This window comes from Trichomycterus rosablanca, chromosome 9 (assembly GCF_030014385.1).
Source record: "Trichomycterus rosablanca isolate fTriRos1 chromosome 9, fTriRos1.hap1, whole genome shotgun sequence".
NCBI lineage: Eukaryota > Metazoa > Chordata > Actinopteri > Siluriformes > Trichomycteridae > Trichomycterus > Trichomycterus rosablanca.
This window is the reverse complement of record NC_085996.1, coordinates 33,982,997-34,002,398: the sequence shown is the minus strand read 5'-3', so window position 1 is coordinate 34,002,398 and position 19,402 is coordinate 33,982,997. Positions and strand designations below refer to the sequence as shown.

At 38.5% G+C, this 19,402-nt stretch overlaps 1 protein-coding gene across 1 annotated transcript; it reads left to right on the top strand.

Annotated features, from left to right (window-relative positions):
- The first annotated feature begins 337 nt into the window (after positions 1 to 337).
- Positions 338 to 18,855, top strand: apobb.1 (apolipoprotein Bb, tandem duplicate 1). The gene is made up of 28 exons (XM_063002288.1): positions 338 to 429; positions 2,542 to 2,571; positions 2,814 to 2,917; positions 3,009 to 3,154; positions 3,766 to 3,913; positions 4,041 to 4,181; positions 4,325 to 4,449; positions 4,544 to 4,629; positions 4,715 to 5,159; positions 5,277 to 5,391; positions 5,492 to 5,638; positions 5,745 to 5,956; positions 6,138 to 6,333; positions 6,433 to 6,612; positions 6,743 to 6,946; positions 7,050 to 7,217; positions 7,321 to 7,523; positions 7,624 to 7,803; positions 8,832 to 8,941; positions 9,029 to 9,236; positions 9,322 to 9,494; positions 9,777 to 9,940; positions 10,520 to 10,623; positions 10,707 to 11,077; positions 11,178 to 17,033; positions 17,170 to 17,275; positions 17,438 to 17,624; positions 17,712 to 18,855. The coding sequence occupies exons 1-28, from the start codon at positions 375 to 377 to the stop codon at positions 18,651 to 18,653; spliced, it is 11,106 nt and encodes a 3,701-aa protein (XP_062858358.1). The 5' UTR covers positions 338 to 374; the 3' UTR covers positions 18,654 to 18,855.
- The last annotated feature ends 547 nt before the right edge of the window (positions 18,856 to 19,402 follow it).

Sequence of the window (19,402 nt, the reverse complement as noted above, 5' to 3'; positions counted from 1 at the left end):
ACTTATATTGCAAATGTACATTTTATTTAGATATTAATTTTAGCCAGATATTAGTAAGCAAGCCATCAAAAAATTTAAGTAGTTGCTGTAAAACTGTATTTTATTTATTCAGATATTTATTCAGAATTATGTTGCAATGTATTCACTAGACAAAAAAGGCAGTTTGTGAAAGTAGTTCATTTTATGAAACAAATTGTCCTGCCACAGAGGTAGATGGTCTGAACTTTGGAGCAGGGTTGCACCGTCTGCTTCTCTTATCTCACCTCCTACCCCAGCAAGTTGCTGGAGTATAAAAGACTAGCAGTTGCAGACACAAGTTAGTCCATCTAACGTACTCAACTATTAATAAAGGCAGGAGCTTTATTGAACCCATCATGGGGGATACTAAGCTCTTCCTTTTGCTGCTTTTATGCAGTATCGTCTTGGCTGGTAAGTAACTGAGATTTTTTGTTTTTGTTTTGCGGATTGAAAAATGTTGATATGTAGATATGTGTGTTGCTAATACATGTAAAGACAAATTATTGTGGCACAGCAGCCAGTGTGGCTTACTTCTGGAATTGGTTTTGTTTCTGGCCTCCAGTAACTTTAGGTGGACTAGGCTACTGTTAGTTGCCTTGAGGTGTTAGTGTGTGTATGTAAGTCTGTGATGCATTGCAGTGGACTGATGCCCTGTCCAGGGTGTAATTCCACATTGCACTGGGTGTTTCTTACTAACTTACTTACTAACACTTATTCATTTCTTGGAAAAAAAAAAAAACTTTGGTTCTAACAGGGTTTTAGCAGATTTGTGTTCTTGGACTGTTGTTTACTTAAACTAGAGTAATGAAATGTTTACTATGGAAGCACTTCTGTAAGTCACTCTGGATAAGAGCGTCTGCTAAATGCTGAAAATGTAAATGTTTCTGAATTGGCTCTAGACCAGTGGCGGCTGCTGGTCTTTCAAAGAGGGGAAGCTCATTGTCGGCTTACATCATAAAATTTGTCAATTTATTTACACATAAATTCTGCCCTCTGTTCCTTTTACAAGAAAATGGCCTGAAATGGGTTACAGCAGTTTGTCTTTCGACTTCACTCGCAAAATCCGCGATGGGACTGAAGCTCCTAGTGATTAAGTGACTAATGAAGTGTATTGCTTTGGCAATACGAATGTCCCTATTTGTCATGCCAATAAAGCTTCTTTTGAGTTTGAGTTTGAGAAGTGACGGTGTAGCGCTCAAACGAGCTGTCAATCAAAACGGGATTCAGCCTTTCCACTGATCCTCCAATCATCTTGCAGAAGCTCAGCGTCCAGACCCGCCCACAGCCCCATTCACCCCCAGAGGCGCTCAGCGTCCGGGGGCGGGACAAAATCGAGGCATTTATCCAATGACCGGCGAGTTTCGGAGCATTAAAAAAAAAAACCTCAACGCAGTCCCATAGAAGTGAAGAGACGCTCAGCTTCTGCGGGCAAATGCATTGACGCTACGGGAATGTATGAGTTAAGTTAAGAAAATCGAGTCGATTTGTGATAATTAGCTGATTCTGAACGAACTCGTCTTCGAGATATACGTGTTCTAACGCATTTGTAGTCAATGAAATGTTAACACAACTGTACATATTTGACCATTTAATTTTGGACATTTTAGGGGAAGCTGAGCTTCCCTTGCAGTCTTAGAGAAATCGCCACTGCTCTAGACCCTAAACTAATCAAAGAGAGGTTAATGAAGCTAATAATTAATCACTAATAAATACATTTAAACTTATAGAATTTATTTTGTTCTTAAGAATAAAAAGACCAATAAATCATGGAGTGTGTTGTAGGAAGACGGATACAAGAGAACAAGCAAGCAGTGTTTATTTGTAGCTAATACATGGAATAACAGTATGGTGGTGCAGTAGCTAGTGAAGGTTGGCTAGATGTCTTAGTTTGACGCGGATACAACAGGTTTAGGTGGATTGACTTTTAATTGGCAGTCTGTTCAGGGAGTTTTCCCGCCTTGTAACAGAATGTAGAGGTTTATAGATACATGTTTTTGGTTGTTAATAATGAAAACAAACAAGAAATCATGATGTATATGTATATGTTAAAATGTGTAAAAAAAAACAACACAAAAATACTCCTTGGTTCGAAACTCGGTGTTGCCACCGGTCGGCTGGGCGCCATCTAGCGGGCATAATTGGCAGTGCCTGCAGCAGATACTAACTGGCCACCATATCTGCAGGGTGGGTCTATGTGTGGGTGGGTGGGTCTTCATACACTGTGTAAGGACCCTGATTGGCGGAAGAGACGCCTGGGCAGAATGCAGGGGTGAGAACAGGAGGGCAGTGACGTGCTCTCCTCGGATGCAATCTGGTATCCCTCAGCAGCAGAAGACGAAATTGAGTGCGCTAAATTGGGAGGAAAATGGGGAGAAAATGCATTTTAAAAAAAGGAAACAAAAACAGAATGTATTTTTCTTTCTATTATGTATGCATTATGTATATTGGTTTTTAACTAGTTATTTAACTTGTTATCGGTTTTTAACTAAAATAACTTTATTTATTTAATGTTATTTTTTGTAGAACCTGAAAAGGAAAATGAACTGTGCCTTTGTAAGTATTTCTTTTGTTTTTGTTTTTGTTTTTCTGTTAAAACAAATGATTAACGGTTAATGCTTAAAAAAAGCTAAATGATATTAAGTTTTAAAGTCAGTTATTACTATAGTTTTGATTTGCATTTAAACACAAGAAAAATAACATAAAATTGTTGGTTTTGTTTGTGCTGTATGTAAATCACATTACCCAGTTGTGATTTAATGTTTCCTAATCTACATGGTAATGTTATCTCCTCCTAGTGGCTAAAAGGTACAAAAGCCTTCACAAGTATGAGTACCTTTATGAAGCAGAGTCGCTAAATGTCTTAAATGGAGCCATCAACGGCCCAAAATTCAGCTGCAAGGTACAAAATGCAACACAATATAAATATCTCTGAAATGTGTTCAATTTCTTTCAAATCCCGAAAGGTTTCTGACATTGTTTAAACTTTATAGGTGGAGATTGAGGTTCCCGGTACATGTCAATATATTGTGCACACCCAGGAGTGCACAATGAGCGAGGTCATGGATGTTGATGCAGATGAAAACCCAGTCTTTGGCCCACCTGCTGGTGCCGACACATTCAAGGCTGAAATGGAGAAGTATGTTAGTTTGTGTTTAGATACTAAATGACAAATTATTTATAGTGATTTTATACTGAAAGGTTAAGCAGAGTCCTATATCAGAAATAATTTTGGGTGTTTTTTATGTGTTATTTAACAAATTTTGGTTCAGACATATTGTCAAGAAAGTTGGTCATGAGCATTTAATGTTTGTTTATTAGGATTATAATGTCATCTTTTACAATTTGGTTACATTCATAACAGGACAGGTAGTTACAGGTTACACATGATTCATTAGTTCGAGTTCAATGACAGACACAGTCACAGACAATTTTGTATCTCCAATTCACCTCACTTGCACATCCTTGGACTGTGGGAGGAAACCAGAGCTCCCGGAGGAAACTCATTCAGACACAGGGAGAACATGCAAACTCCACACAGAAAAAGACCCAAACACTACACCTGGGAATGAAACCCAGGATCATTTTGCTGTGAGGCAACAGTGCTACCCACTGAGCCACAAAGCCACGCCCTAACATTTAAAGTCATTCACTCACAGCTTTAGAGACAGCACACATGTAGTTGTTTATTTGGTGTTTTATTTTTGAGAGGATACTGCTCAACCAAACAAATGTCTGCTTTTTAACCAGGAACCCATTAAAGGTCATTGTTGAGGGTGATAATGACATCAAGCTGTTCCCTCAAGATGGGGAGTTAATCAACATCCTGAACATCAAGAGAGGTATCATCTCTGCTCTCGTTGTGCCTGGAGTTCAGGAGGAGATGAAAAAGGAAATGGTCAGTTCAGAAACAAAAATCCTAATTGCATCATTCTGAAACGCCACAGATATTATAACATATAGTTTCATATAGTTCACTTTTACAATATGTAAAATGTACCTGTTTTTTGTTTGTTTTAAACCAGCCTACCATCTACGGTCTGTGCAAAACTGATTACATTGTAAACAGCAAGGAAGATGTAACCCTCAACAGAGACTTGTCTAAATGTGACCAGTTCAGGGCAATCAAAGGCCACACCAGCCCTCTTGCCCTCTTTACAGACAGGGTAAGTTCTTTAGGCTATAGTGGCTGTACACTTCGGGACATTTTTTTGCAATTTATTCGTGATATTTCCCAACTTAGACAAAAATTTCAGATGCTTTCAAATGTTCAGATGCTCAGTCAAACATTAATTTTTGCGTCACACAGGACTTTCCAGCTGATCTACTGTTGAACAGCAAACAGACTTGTAACTACAAATTTGACAATCAGATGAACCATATGACCTCTGCTGTCTGTACTGAGAACCACCTCGTAAAACCTTTCTCTTACAAGTAAGCAGTTCTAAATAAATGTCAGTGAAAGGTGTGGGTTTTTTTTTAATGAATTTTTAACTTAACTGTTATACCCCCCCCTGATTATCAACAGAGAAAAGTATGGAGCTACCAGTGTTGGCAAACAGATGCTGTCTCTCTTGGGAGTGACTAAGTACAATGAAAGAGTGTTTGATTACAGTAAGTAGTGTTTATGTAAGAGTATAATATTAATTATCTTAAAACAAATAGATTTACTGACTAAACACTTTTCTATCTCCGACAGACGAGGCCAACATGAAGTCTTTGCACATTGATAGCAGTGTCGATATAAGTTCTACTCAGGATGAAAATGCCATTCTTGCTGTTCTTAGAGAACTGGCTGGACTTTCCCAAACCTCTGATGGACACAAGAGAGCGCACCTGGCTTACAAACTTGTGGCCATGATGCGCAAAACAAATGCTGACACTCTGTCTACTGCGTTAGAAGAAGCAATGAAGATCTCTCCTTCCATAACTTACCAGGCTCTGTTTCAGTGTGGTAGCCAAGAGTGCAGCAGTGCCCTCATGAAAATGATCAGGACCAGGAAAAGTGCTGAAATTGATGCTGTGCTTTATGCTATGGGAATGGTGCCCAACCCTACTCGTGTCCTTGTCAAGGATATGCTGGAGATGGCCAAACTTAAGCCCAGCAAGCTTGTTTACTATGCTCTCAGCAATGCTGTCCGGAGGTGGGAGAACATATTGTGCATTTCTACTATTAGTGAATGTATTAAAATAATGTTAAATATTGTTTTAATACATAATCAATTTTGGTAACAAAGTTGCTGTTTCATTATTTTTAACAGGCACTATCAGTCTCAGGAAAAAGTCACCCCTGAAATCAGGGCAGTTGCTGATTATGCACTTGAACAGATTGGAGATTGCACAGGTGACCAGGAGCACACCTATTTGACTTTGAGGGTAAATCTTCTGTTATTATTCAGTCTCCTTATGTTAAAAATAAATAGGGGATAATTGTGGTGACAGATAACCATAAGATGTAATTATTACTGTTTAAAAGGTAATTGGAAACATGGCTGCTGCCGTATATGCTACCAGCCCTGCCCTGAAGTCAGCTGTGATCCAGTGCATTAACCAGCCTGCCTCCACTCCAGAAGTTCAGCAGGCTGCCATTCAGTCCTTCAGATTGATACCACTTCCCGAAGAGGTAAATCATCAGTCATTTAAAGCCATTTTTATTCAAACTAATTAGTAATCATATGCAAATACTAATTTATTTAGACAAGTCTTACAGTACTGTATGGCTTTTACAGGGCAGATCAGTGCTGATGAAAGTTCTGCTGGATAAAGATGCCCCTGTACAGAAACGCATTGCTGCTTACCTTATCCTGATGAAGGATCCACAGCCTAATGAACTTGATCAGTTAGCTACTGCTCTACCTAGTTTTGAAAATCTGCAGGTCAAGAGCTTTGTCATATCTCATCTCACCAACATTCTGAGTTCTACTGATCAAGAGACCCAAGAGTAAGCTAAACCCGTTTTGGACAATCCCTTATTTTATATTAAAGTTAGCTGAAACCAGTTAAACTCCTGTAAATTGTAGTTAGTTCCTATGCATAAACCAATATGATACGTCAAATAAGTCAAACTTTTGAATGTCTTCACATCTAAAATACTATCATCTTCTTTTTCTTTTTTCTCTTAGGCTGAGGAATAAGATTCTTGATGCCCTTCAAGGCAATGAGGTTGGAAACGTCATGAATCCCACCAAGTTTTCTCGTAACTACAAGATCAGCTATCTAGAGGGAAACATGATCTTTGAGGAAGAAAATAAACTGCCGAAGGAAGTCGTACTTGAAATGGCCCTGAATGCTTTTGGATATTATGAAGAAATGGTTGAGGTATATAAAAACACTGTATTTATTTCTTTCACCCTATAATACAAGTTCATTTTCTTTTCTTGTTTCTACTGTTAATGTTTTAATACCTGTTACCCTCAGGTTGGCATGGAAAGCAAGGGGCTTGAGCCGACTGTTGAGGCCTTGTTTGGTTCAGATGGTTTCTTTCCTGATACTGTGCTAAAGACAATCTTCTTTGCTACTGACAATATGCCCGCCAAAGTTAATGAGGTTCTGAACAACATGATTCCAGCACTGGCAAATGAGAGAAAAAAGAGACAGGTACTTTTTTTCTTCTTTCAAACCAGTCAGATGTTGAGTCCCATACTAAATAAACAAACTTAAAATCTGAATAAAAGCTAATCACTATTAAATTATTTTATAATAAATGTATTTGCTTTTTTACACGTAGGTCTCCAAAAGCATCATCAAAGAAATCACTAAAAATTTTGACAAGCTGATCAAAAATCTTAAGGCCCAGGATACACCTGAAGCCATGCTCTACCTGAGAGTGATGGGTGCTGAGCTTGGCTATCTTAAAACAAAAGATATTGAGGACATGGCCTATGTTGTAGCAAAGATGGCTGGAAACCTAGTGAGGATGTTCCCCACTGATGTGAGTACTGTTTGGCTAACTGTAGTAAACGATCTAAATGTTTACCAAAAAACCTATTTAAATTCTTAAGCTTTTTCTTAATTTTCTTTTTAAATGTATGCAGTACATCAAGAGTCTGTTCTCGAATGCAGACAATGGGATTTTCCTTCATTACATCTACTTGGATGATCAGTTCTCCCTGCCTACTGGTCCTGGTGTCCCACTGAAGTTTGGTCTGTCTGGTACTTTCACACCAGGGATCAAAGGAGGACTCAAAATTTCTCCTGATATGGTAGATTAATTCGTCACTACCTTTAAATTATTTGAAATTGATGCTGAATAATGCAACTGTATTTAAAAGATAAAGTTACATTGGTCTTTATTATAATTTGCAGAGTGAGATTGCATTCATGCCATCTGCTGGTATTGAGATTGTGACTGAAATTGGTACTCACCTTCCGGACTATGTTGATTCTGGCTTGGAGATGCACACAAACCTCTACCATGAGAGTGGTCTAAGAGCTAAATTTACAATGGCTAAAAATCAGATCACGCTGACCCTTCCTAGTGCAAACCCAATGGAACTCCTGAGTATTACGTATGACATTTTATTTAATCTTATTTTAATTTTCTGTATATTATCTCTATACATAACTGCACAACTGTGTACATATATATTGTTTTTTGAATTTTTACAGGAATTCCCTGGTGTCTGTGGCCGGTAGCAAGACTAAAAGCATTCCTGCTACGATGGCTCAGAAGGATATGAGGGGCTGTCATGTCTTCCTCCCTGGCGCGAAACTCTGCACTGTCATTCAGTTCCCAGAGGCCAACGCAGATATAGACTCCCCATATTTTCCCCTCACTGGAGACAGCAAGTATGCAAACTGTTTAACTATTGTTACCATACATACACATGTAAATATTCAAGTGGTGGATAAGCCGACATAAAAAGCACATTCAAATGAACTTTCCTGTAAGGTGGTTAAGTCAGAATTACAAACAGCTGCAATTAACAACATGTATTGATGGTAAAACTGTGCTGATACTCTGATAAGACCGAGTTTCTGATGAGACTCCGAGAGTTTTGATGCAACTGAAGCACAAAACCTAAACACATAAGCAAAAATGAACAAGCTTTTATGCATGATGACTGCTGCCAACAGTATGTTGGAGAACATTTGACAGCCAGTGTAGTTATCTGGGTAAAACTATTGATTATGCATTAGGCATTTTTATTATCTCATGAAATCAATATCCACCTTTCCTATTATTTTTTGATATTGTGCTTATCTGGGCCGCTCAGGTGGCGCAGCGGTAAAGTACGCTAGCACACCAGAGTTGGGGTTTCGAATACATCGTATCGAATCTCAGCTCTGCCTTCTGACTGGGCTGGGCGGCTCCATGAACAACGATTGGCTGTTGTTCATAGGGTTAGGGGTAAAAAAAGTCAGATCATAGGTCCTCATAACTGGTGCAACTGCGGCCCCTGCTGGCTGACTGATGGCGCCCACACAGGGCGGAGGAATAATGCTGATGTGGGTGTGGCCCTCCATACACAGTGCCCGTCGGTGTATGAACTCGACTCGTGCAAATGAAAAATGCAGTCTGTACTGACTGTATGTCAGTTGAAAGGCGTCCTCAGTCAGCGGTCAGCAGTCAGCGAAAAATGCAGTCTGTACTGACTATGTCAGTTGAAAGGCGTCCTCAGTCAGCGGTGAAGGGTCAAATCAGAATAGAGGACGCAATCAGTAATTGGACACAACTAGATTAGGGAAGAAAATTGGGAAAAATAGAAAAAATTTAAAAGATATTGTGCTTATCTGCTGCACACACAATCATGCAGTATAACAAACATACATACTTAATATTTTCAACATATTAAACAAGCTCATTTTGTGTCTAGATTTGCTCTTGAGCTGCACCCCTCTTATGATGTCTCTGCGTATACAGCCACCATTAAGTATGAACTCGTGGAGAGTACTGACAAAGTTACCTTTGTTATAAAACCTGAGGGTAAGATACTAAATAATTGTTAAAAAATGAAACTTTTGTAAATCATCCTACTTTTAAAAAGACTAACATCTTCATCTATTTCTCCAGGAACATCCACTGAAGCCCAAGTCGACCTGAGGTTCAACAGAGAGCATTATACCACTTCTGTAGATCTTCAGATCCCAGACTGTGACATTGAGGCAGGAATTAGAATTGGTGCCGCTGACTCAAGCATTAAAGGCAAAGCCACACATTCCATCCAGATGGACTTTATTAACAAGAAAGTCACCCAGGCATCTCTGGTTGGCCTGGCAAAGTATGTACATACACATAACCTCATTTATGATTAAAACAGTTTTACACTGTGGAATTTTCTCCTCACTTTGAATATTCCCTTCCAGGATTGAGACGATGAACGACGCTCAGCTGCAGGTTCAGTTGCTTGTCCCAGCTCTTGATGGTGTTGCTAAAGCGACTGCCAGTCTAAAGCGTGCTCAGGATTTGACAGTGGAGCTTGAAAGTGACCTTAAATTCCTCAATGCCTCATCTATCCAGAAAATCATTTTAAAATATGGTACTTTTCTACATGTCATTAAATAATTAAACCTAAAATTTATCTTAAATACAAAAATAAAGACATTAAGTCTTTTGCCAATGTCAGCTGCATAATAATGATTTATTCTTTATTACAATCTCATATTAATAAATAAAAAATCCCTAAAATAATTCTATTATAGTAAAAATGTCAGAAAAAGCTTACATTCATTTTATTAGGTTACAGAATAAGCAGTTTCACTGCTGACTTCAAAAACAATCACTGTTGTTCTAAAACAGTTTGTTGCATTATTCTGTTTAGATGATGAGAAAATTGAAGCTGAGATTAAGTCTAATGTCAGTGCTAAAACTGAGGAAATCATTTCCAAACTGGACACCATTAAAAATGAGATCATCGACGTTCTGGATCAGCCTTTTGGCGAGGCTGAAATGAAAGTCCGTGACATGTTAACGTCATCAGTTGAGGTGAGATGAAAATTGGTAATACCTATTTTTAAAATGCTGTCAGTTTTATGCATATATTATCTTTCAGTATAGCAACATATACTATATGGCCAAAGGTATGTGGGTATCTATCCATGAGGTAAAACATGGGTATTAATAAGGAGTTGCTTCCTCCCTTTGCAATGTTTTTTTTATTTATTATTATTATTTTTTTTTTTTTTAAAAAGCTGAGGAGGCATTATCATGTGGGCAGTGTTTTGTTTACAGGGGCACAGTGGTGGTTGAACAGTAAATGTTGTCACACTGTTAGAAACCCAATTTATTTTATATGATGAAACAATTAGAAAGGATAACCACATATTTTGGCCATATAGTGTATCCTAAGTAAAATTGGTGTCTGATTTTCTTAATGTGTTTAAAACTTACAAATCTCATTTGTTATTTTTACTTAGTTTTAGCAAGACTACAATTTTTACTTCAATAATACAGTAGCTTGAAATACCATGTGAAAAATAGTCTTTAAGTAAATATACTAGACCTATACATACATTGTAAAGAGGAACAACTGAACAACAACATTAATTTGCCTGTTCTTTGTAGGCCACACACAACTATCTTGAAGCTTCCAAGATTCCATTCATGGAGAAACTCCAGGTCCCTGCCTTCCCTGAGATCGACATTCCTGAAAATCTGTTTTTAAATATGTAAGTAAATCCTTTAAATAAGTAACCAGGAATTCATAAAAAGTAGGATCTTTTGTGACACTAGCTATGATTGTTTTTAACAGTGAGGCTGATGCTAAGTACTTCTACAATGATTACTACACAATAACCCTTCCCATGCCCCTTGGTGGAAAATCAACAAAAGATTTGAACATCCCTCCTGCACTCGCCACACCCAGTCTGGCTGTGCCTCAGCTTGGTTTGGACTTAGCCTCTATTAGAATTCCTCTTCCTGAGGTATGTGTTCCTAAGACCCTGACTGTAAGTCTGCCAATTGCTTGGAGGACAGAAGCTGCTGGTAAGCTTAGCAGCAACCTCTACGATTTGGATGCTACTGTGTCTGCTGGCAGAGAGTCTACTGACCATCAGAGCTATTCTGCGAGGGTTAAAGTAACTGGAACAAGCCCTGTGGATGTTCTCTCCATTAAAGTTGAAGGTAAGTACTAAGTACAAGTATGTGCTGGTGCTAAAAATCTTACACTTAACTTGATCGAAAGAAAACGACAGTGCATAATTAATAAATTATGTCTGTACAGGAGCAGCCGTTCTTACTGGAATACTGAGTGATTCAATGAGAGCGGAGATGAACACTGCTGTCAGTCACAAACTCCTTGATGCCAGCATTAGCCTTACTGAAGAAGTTACCATGAATGAGAACACCAATTTAAAATCAATCAGCAAACTAGACGCTAAAAGTCCACTTGGATTGAAGCTTTCTCTGGAACATACAGGCCAAGTAGGATTCAACAAAGGAGAGATCTCTGGGGATAACAACGTACATGGATCCTTTGTGACTGGTCCCGTTAAGGGTGATGTCACCCTCACACAGTCGATTGCTGTCCTCCCATTCATACCCGAGGCAAAGTATGATTCTTTATTAAAAGTAGATTCAACTCCTTTCCAGGGACAAAACAAAATGGAAGCAACCTTTTCTAATGGAGAGCTGTCAGTTGTATCAAAAACTGCTGCATTTAATGACAGACTGACACACAACGCTGAAGTCGCACTCATGAAATCCAAGTTTGCTGTAAAATCAATCACTAAAGCATCGGCTCTGGGAATGAAGATCCAGAACAGTGCTGAAGCAAACATTGCAGCTGGAGATATGAGAATCAAAATTGAGACCACAAGCAGTCGTTCTGAAGACCATATCAACTCACTGGTCACTGCAACTGTCGATGCAAATGGCCTGGTTCTTAGCAGTGATTCTTCTATCAGGCTAGCTAAACACACAGCTACACAAAAAGCCAGTATGACCCTAAACAAAAATGGCATGGCTACCACTGGAACCACCTCAATTAACAGCTTCATGACTCTAAACAATACCTTCAATGGTATTCTTCATTCCTCTAAGGGATCTCTATCAGTTGAAACAGTAGGTAACTTCGGTGGCATGGCTATTGACAACACCAACACCTTGTCAGCTTCTATGGCTTCTGTAGCATTATCTTCCAAGTCCCAAGTCAGCTTTGCAAAAGATGTGTGGTATATGTATGACATCTCTGTGCAGGCAGAACCTTACTCTGCTAATGTTGACGTAACAAATCATTTAAGGCTTGCCCCTGACACAGAGCTGAAACAAACTTGTGAGATGAAGTTTGCAGATCTGACTGGGATGGCTAAATGCAGTGCAAATGGAAAGCTCATGGGAGCTCAGCTGAGCCATGACACTGAAATGGAAATTATTGGAGTTAACATCAGATATAAGAATGATGCTCAGTTTAATTCCCAACTTGTTCACTTTACCAACACTCTTCAGGCCACAGCTGCTCCATTCCACTTTAACTTGCATGCACTTACCAATGGTGATGGAGAACTGCATCTGTTTGGAAAGCATAGTGCCCAGGTTTTCACCAAGGTCCTTGTTAAAGCAGAGCCATTTTCCTTTGCACATTCTCATGAATGTAGGCTTTCAGTCACACACGAGTTAAACAACAATGTCATACTTGAGACCAACTTTGACAACAAGGTTGACACCCTCCTGTCACCTTCTGTACAATCAGGAACAGTCAGAATGAAGACTAAGATAAACGATAATATAATCAACCAAGAATTCAGTGCTTATAACAACCAAGAGAGAATTGGACTGGAAGTGTCTGGAGTGGTCAAAAATCTTGCTTTTAGCAGCGATCAAGACTTGTTGTCTGTGTCTGCTTTTTTGAAGTACGATAAGACCACAGAGAGCCATGTTATCAACCTGCAATTGCTCGAGAGCCTGCCTGCCATTCTAGAAGAGATCAAAATGGCATCAGTGAACCTGGCTGAAGGATTGCAGGATTACATAAAAAGAGAGGAGTTTGCTGTCAAAATTCAGACTCTTCTACAACATTTCAGTGATTTTATAAATAAATTAAATATTGAAGAACAGGCTGTACAACTTAAAAAGAACTTCATTACACTGGCTCAGAACTGCCCAGTCAATACAAAGGATCTAGAGGCTGCTGTAACGAAACTGGAGATTATCACTAAGAACATTATAGCTGAGATTGGTACTCATGCCGGTGAGGTACAGGATATGATTTTAAATGGTGACATGTCTGAAAAAATAATTCAAAAGATAACTGAGTTAAATAAGGAATATGACATCCATGGTATGGTCCTTGCTTTGATTGAAGCTATTGAAGACATAATTGACAATCAGTTTTCTGATGGCACGGATGAACTAAATGTTATTAAATTGAAGCTACAAAGATTTGTAAGAGAAATAAAGTTAATAGTCAAAGATTTTGATGCAGCAAGGTTTGCTGATAATATGAAGGAGTTGATTCTCATAATTGAGGATGTGAACTCCAGACAAATCACAGAGCAAATCAGCAGCATTGCTCATACAATGAAGCTGCTAATTACTGAACTGAACATCACTGGAAAGTGTAAAGCTCTCTACAAACATGTAAAAGCTGTTGCTGAGAAATATGAGCTTGACAAGAAGACTGAAGAACTTTTGAACAAGATTGCGGATCTCATCAAGCAGTTTAAAATTAATCAAACTGTCCAAGCCTTTGTTAATCATTTGAAATCGATTGACATTCCCTTCAAACATCTGTTGGATGACTCCATCGCCTACCTGAAGAACACTAAGATAAAGCAGATTATTGAGGATGTAAACGAATCTCTTGAGGGTCTCGTCAGATTAATAAGGTCTTTGAATTACAACACATTGGTGGACCAGGCTAATCAAGAAATCAGTGAATACACAACCAAACTGAATGCCATTGTTGTTTCACTGGAACTTCCCCAGAAAGCTGAAGCAACTAGAGAATTCCTTAATTATGCTTTCTCACTGAGCTCTTCTTTCTTACAAAAACTGAGAGCAACAAAAGTCTCAGAAATGCTAAAGTCAATGAAAGACCTTTTTGACAGTGTGGCCCTTAATGACATTAAGACATTTGCTGAAAAGCTCAAGCTGGAACTAAATCATTTAAACCTTGGAGAGGAAATCCGTCAGGTTCTGCAGCATGTAAATGACGTCTGTGTGGATGTTTTTGCTTTTGTCACTAGGATACTTAATGACATTGCTGAGGTGGCCATCGATAATGAAGCAATTGTCACTGACCTAAAACAAAAAATTAAGGCAGCTGTCAGTTACATGCAAACAGCTGAAATTAAGTTGCCCTCTTTTCCTGTCCCATTCACTGACCTGGTTCTTCCTTCCATGAAATTCAGTCTGCACCAACTTGAAAAGGCTGAGATACCAACTGAGTTTAACCTGCCACAATTCACGATTTTGGAATCCTACACTGTGCCTGCAATGACAATCACCTGTGCTGATATTAAAGACACACTTATGGAGCTAATTGACTTCATCATCAACTTTGATGTTGAGATGTTGGTAAATAATGCTTACATTGAAGATCTCACATTGAACTTTTTGCCAGATATCTCTGCAATTTCACTGCCAGAGATTACGGTTCCACATATTGCCTTTCCTGCTATCCCCAAATTAAATGACAAGTTTATGCTTGAAATCCCTCTTCAGATTCCTGAGATCAAGCTGCCCCAAATCCCTAGTGAAATAGCGGTGCCTACATTTGGAAAGCTCTACAGTGAGATCAGATTTAATAGCCCCATTTACACTTTGAGAACCTCTGCTGAAATTCGTAATTCTACTGATAATCAACAAAAGAATCATCTTATTGCATTTTTTTCCTCTGTCGGTGAATGTCCAAACTTTAATATCCTAAACTATAAACTAGATGTGACCACCCGAATTGGAATTCCAAAAATGAGCCGTGTGGTTATTGCAGAGACCCTAAAGTTTATACATTCTGGGCTTACTGTTGAACACCAAGCATCAGTAACATTATATGGCCTCTCTGCCCAGGCCATAGCCCAGACAACTGTGAAGGCAACTACCACACCATACAATGCAGAACTTGTTAACAAAGCCTTCTTAGCAGTGGAAGGTGGAATGACAGCATCTTTTGATACAACCTACAAGCATCAAGTGAATGTCCCACTCCTATCATTGACCAGTGATGCTAGTCTGACCCAGTCAACAGTTCTTCTGCAGAAAGGCACCACCTTCAGCCTGACAGTTAAAAATGCAGGCAATGACAAATGTACAGTTTTTGGTTTGAATGATGAGTTCATACACAAGAGTGACCTTTCCTTCACTATGGACCCAGCAAGTGTAAAACTTACTTTTACAGGTGACACAGACATTGATTCCCTCTGTAATGTCAAGAAGACCCTAAATGCTGAGGCTGCTGCATTTAAGCACATTGGCTTCAATGGCAAAATTGAAACAAAATCACCATTCATTAAAAACAGTGTAATGGTTGCATCTGGATGGGCTGACCTTAAAAAAATGAAGCTAGATGTGGGAGCAACTCATGACACAGAACTTGTTGGAGTTGTAAGTGGCATGCTGTCCAATGCCCTTAACATCAAGGCACGTCCTATTGAGATTTCTGTTGATTTTCAGAACAAAGCCAACACTAAAGTTAATTTCCATGAAATCTTCTCTACCAAGATTGATCTTCAAAATGACTATGCTGCTGTTCTTAACTCCAAGAAGCAGCATATTAACTCTGCAGCCCTCGTGCGTTTTAATCAGCACAAATATCACTATAACTTCACGATTGACAACAACAATGCAGAGACTGGCATTTATGCTGCAGTAAATGGTGAAACTGACCTTGAATTTCTCAATGTCCCTATCAGCATTCCAGAAATTGTTATACCAGAGTTTGATGTTAATATCCAAGCCATAAATGATGTCAATCTATATGAATATAGTGGCCTTAAAGACCTAATGGCCAAACCGACTCTTGATGTGAATGCCAAGGTCGTCTACCAAAAAAGCAAGGTAGCACCAGTTATTTATTTTGGCTTCGTTCAAGCTCCTGCTCTGGGTAACCTAATCTCCGAGATGTCTTTTAAATCTTCCCTGTTTAATCTTAATACCAATGCTGGAATTTATGGAGATAATGACTTAGTTGTCCGCATCACTGCAGCTTCTACATCAGTTTTTGAAAAACTGAATGCCAACCTTGAAGGAACTAGCAGTTTGACCTTGAAGAGGGGACTGAAACTGGCCACAACATTGTCTCTGAAGAATGCTTACATTGAAGGAACTCATAACAGCACTGTGTCTTTAAACAGAGATAAGCTGGAGGCTGCTGTAGCTTTGATTACAGCTGCAAAGATGAACCTGCCTGTCCTTAGCATTGAAGCCAACCACAACTTGCTTGCAGACACCAAAACCAACCTAAATGCTGCATCGACCCTGACAGTAAAACACAAATGTAACATTCCTATTATCAAGGCTGTTGGTAATGGAGACGCCAAGTACACTTTCAAGTTAGATGGAAGTCTTTCCCAAATTTCTGTTGAGTCCACCGCAAAGGGAATGATTGATGGAACATTTTTAGACACAGGCATTGTAAATGGAGCACTGGATAATGAAGCAACCATGACCATTAATGATGAAAGATTCCGTTCCACCATGAAGACAAAAGGCAATGTAAATATTAATAATGGCAATCTTAAAGTACAATTTGATCTTAATGAAGACCTGAATTCTGAGGCAACACTTGGTCATGTGTATACTGTTCTAAATAGTGTCTACAGCAACGAAGTGAACATTGCTAACTTTAACACCAAGGGTAAGCATACTGCCAAAGCCACTATTAATGCTGCTCCAGTAAGCTCCCTAGTTGCTGATATAGAATTTGACCTGTCTCAACCAAGCACCCTTGGTGATTTATCGTATTATGAGAAAACAGTTGTGGACTTGACTCTCTCAAAGATTTCCTACACTGCAAAATTGGCATCTCCAGTGTATACCACAAATATTGTGTTTGAGGTGAATGGAAATGCCCCAGTCTTCAAAGCTGTTTTCAAGTCCTCAGCCACATCTCCAGTTGGACTCCTGGCATATGATCTAGACAGTGAGTATTTACTGGTGATTTATTATATTAGACTATTGAAATAAATGTATTTCTGTCTGAAGGCTTATCATTTTCTCTTATATATGAGAATATAAGAGAAGACTTTTAAATGCCTATACTTTATTTTTCTAACTAGGTTACATCAGTACTGAAATGGAAAATGAAGGCTTGACTGCAAGAGCTAAGGCATACCTTAAACACAATGACCTTACCATGGACATGAATAGTGTTGTTAAATCAAGGTAAAATGTGTTTACTGTATGTATTTTTTTTATTTATTTATGTATTTATCTGTCTGCACATAAAATCTGTACTGTACATTTATGAGCAAGGTAGCAACGAAGCCAGTTGTCTTTTACCAATGGTTGCTTAGAAGTAATGTACTATCTTTAAATTTATTTTAGTGCTCCAAGCCATGAACTGAATGTGGACATTACCAGCCCGAAATTTACAGATTTAAAAATTCGTTATGTTGCTGAGATGCAGGGACTGAATGCATCAGTTTTTACACCATCGGCTGGCTACCTTGGTTATAAGCTTCAGGGCAAGACACTATCTCAACTGACTTCACGCCTTTATGGCCGTTATGTGGTTAGTAACCTTTTAATCGTTTAGTAGTGAATGTTCTAATGTATTTATATTTCTGTATACTAATTTGTGTCTTTTCTTACATTTCAGTCTGAACCTGAAAAGGATATTGACATGCTGATTGTAAATGTTGCTGCATGGGAAGACAAATTACATCTCCAGGCTGATTACAACTTAGAAGTACCCAAAGAGATCATTCTGGCCCTAAACGAGAGACTGGCAATCGTTATGTCTACAGTTTCCGAATTAGCAGAAAATCATAATGTTTTTGGTGCTGTCAGCAACCTCAAGACAACAGTTAACAGTGCTTATACTAAAACCTACACTGCCACAGTCAAATATGCCTCTGAGCTTCCAGAACTCAAAACTCTCATTGATCAGCACCAGAAGATTATTCAGAATCTACTTACTGCCATTGTCAGGTTACTGAGGGAAACTCAGATAAACCTGCTTGTTGTGGAGGAGGCTACTCTGCCTGAGATCTGCCAGGCAATTAGAAATAATGCTGCCATCATGTTTGAGCAAATTTTTCATGCATTTACTGAAAGCTTGAAGGCTTGCGCTACTCATTTTGAGTCCATCGAAGTAAACCTGCCCTGGGGTGAGGTCTTAACTGCAGATAAAATGATTCGTTTTTTGGAGGAAATCCTTGCTGAAATTGTGATGAAGGTAAAACAGCATAAAAGCCTTGATGTCATTCTTGAGAATTTGAGTCACAGCCTCCCAATGCTTGGTGAGAAGGCAAAGGATCTCATTGACTTTACCCTTCTTAATGCTGGTTATCTTGTTAAGTACATTGAAATGTTGTACTTCAACGCCATGTATGTAGTTGGGGACCTGATTGCAGAAGCGAATCATTTGCTGACGACTGATGGCTTAAAAAACTTAATTGATAAGTGCATGGAACTGATCGCTAATGTCATGAATGAATTTGCAAACAGTGTCTCAAATATTATTCCAACAGATAATGCCCTGCTTAAAGTTGAAAATGGAAGGCTGGAAATTGACCTTCCTTTACCCTTCCACCATTAAGACAGCCTAAAAACTTAGCATGTGAAACACTACCAACATCTAAGAGTAACATTTTTGACTGACAGAAAATTAACAGGACTGCTAAATAACTAAACATCATCTCACTCTGTTCTTGATGCAGTCAGTGCTATCTTGTTCACCTCATTAATAGGAAATTGTATATGTGACATAAACCAAACACAATAAAATATGTATTGTAAAATTTGGTTCATTTGTGGATTTTTTATTGCTTTTTACAAAAAATAAAGTGTAATTACATTTTACATCAGCCATTAAACACAATATATTGATTGACATAGTTGACTACATTTGTACTAATATGAACAAAAACTACATTTACATTAAAAATAATTAAAAACTCAATCCATTAATAAAAAGGGACCCAGACAGGACCCCCACTGTTCAGATATTTTGTGGGTGTTAGAATATTCTCAGCACTGTAATGATACTAGTGTTTTCAACTAGGCAAATTTCAACTCTTCAGTGTTAACATCAACTAATAAAATGCTAAAAGAGAATTAGCACACACTGAAAAAAGAAAGATAATAGAAAGAAAAAAATGTTTTAATCTCTAACTCTACATCTACAACATGTGCAGGGTAACGGGGTACATGTGCCTAATTAATAGGCCAGTAAGTGTGAAAAAGTATTTAAAAAGCCCAAATAAAAAAATAAAGACTGTCATCAGCTCTCAGTTTTACAAAGGACTGAAGACAACAGTTATCAGTGCACTGACTGAAGTCTACACT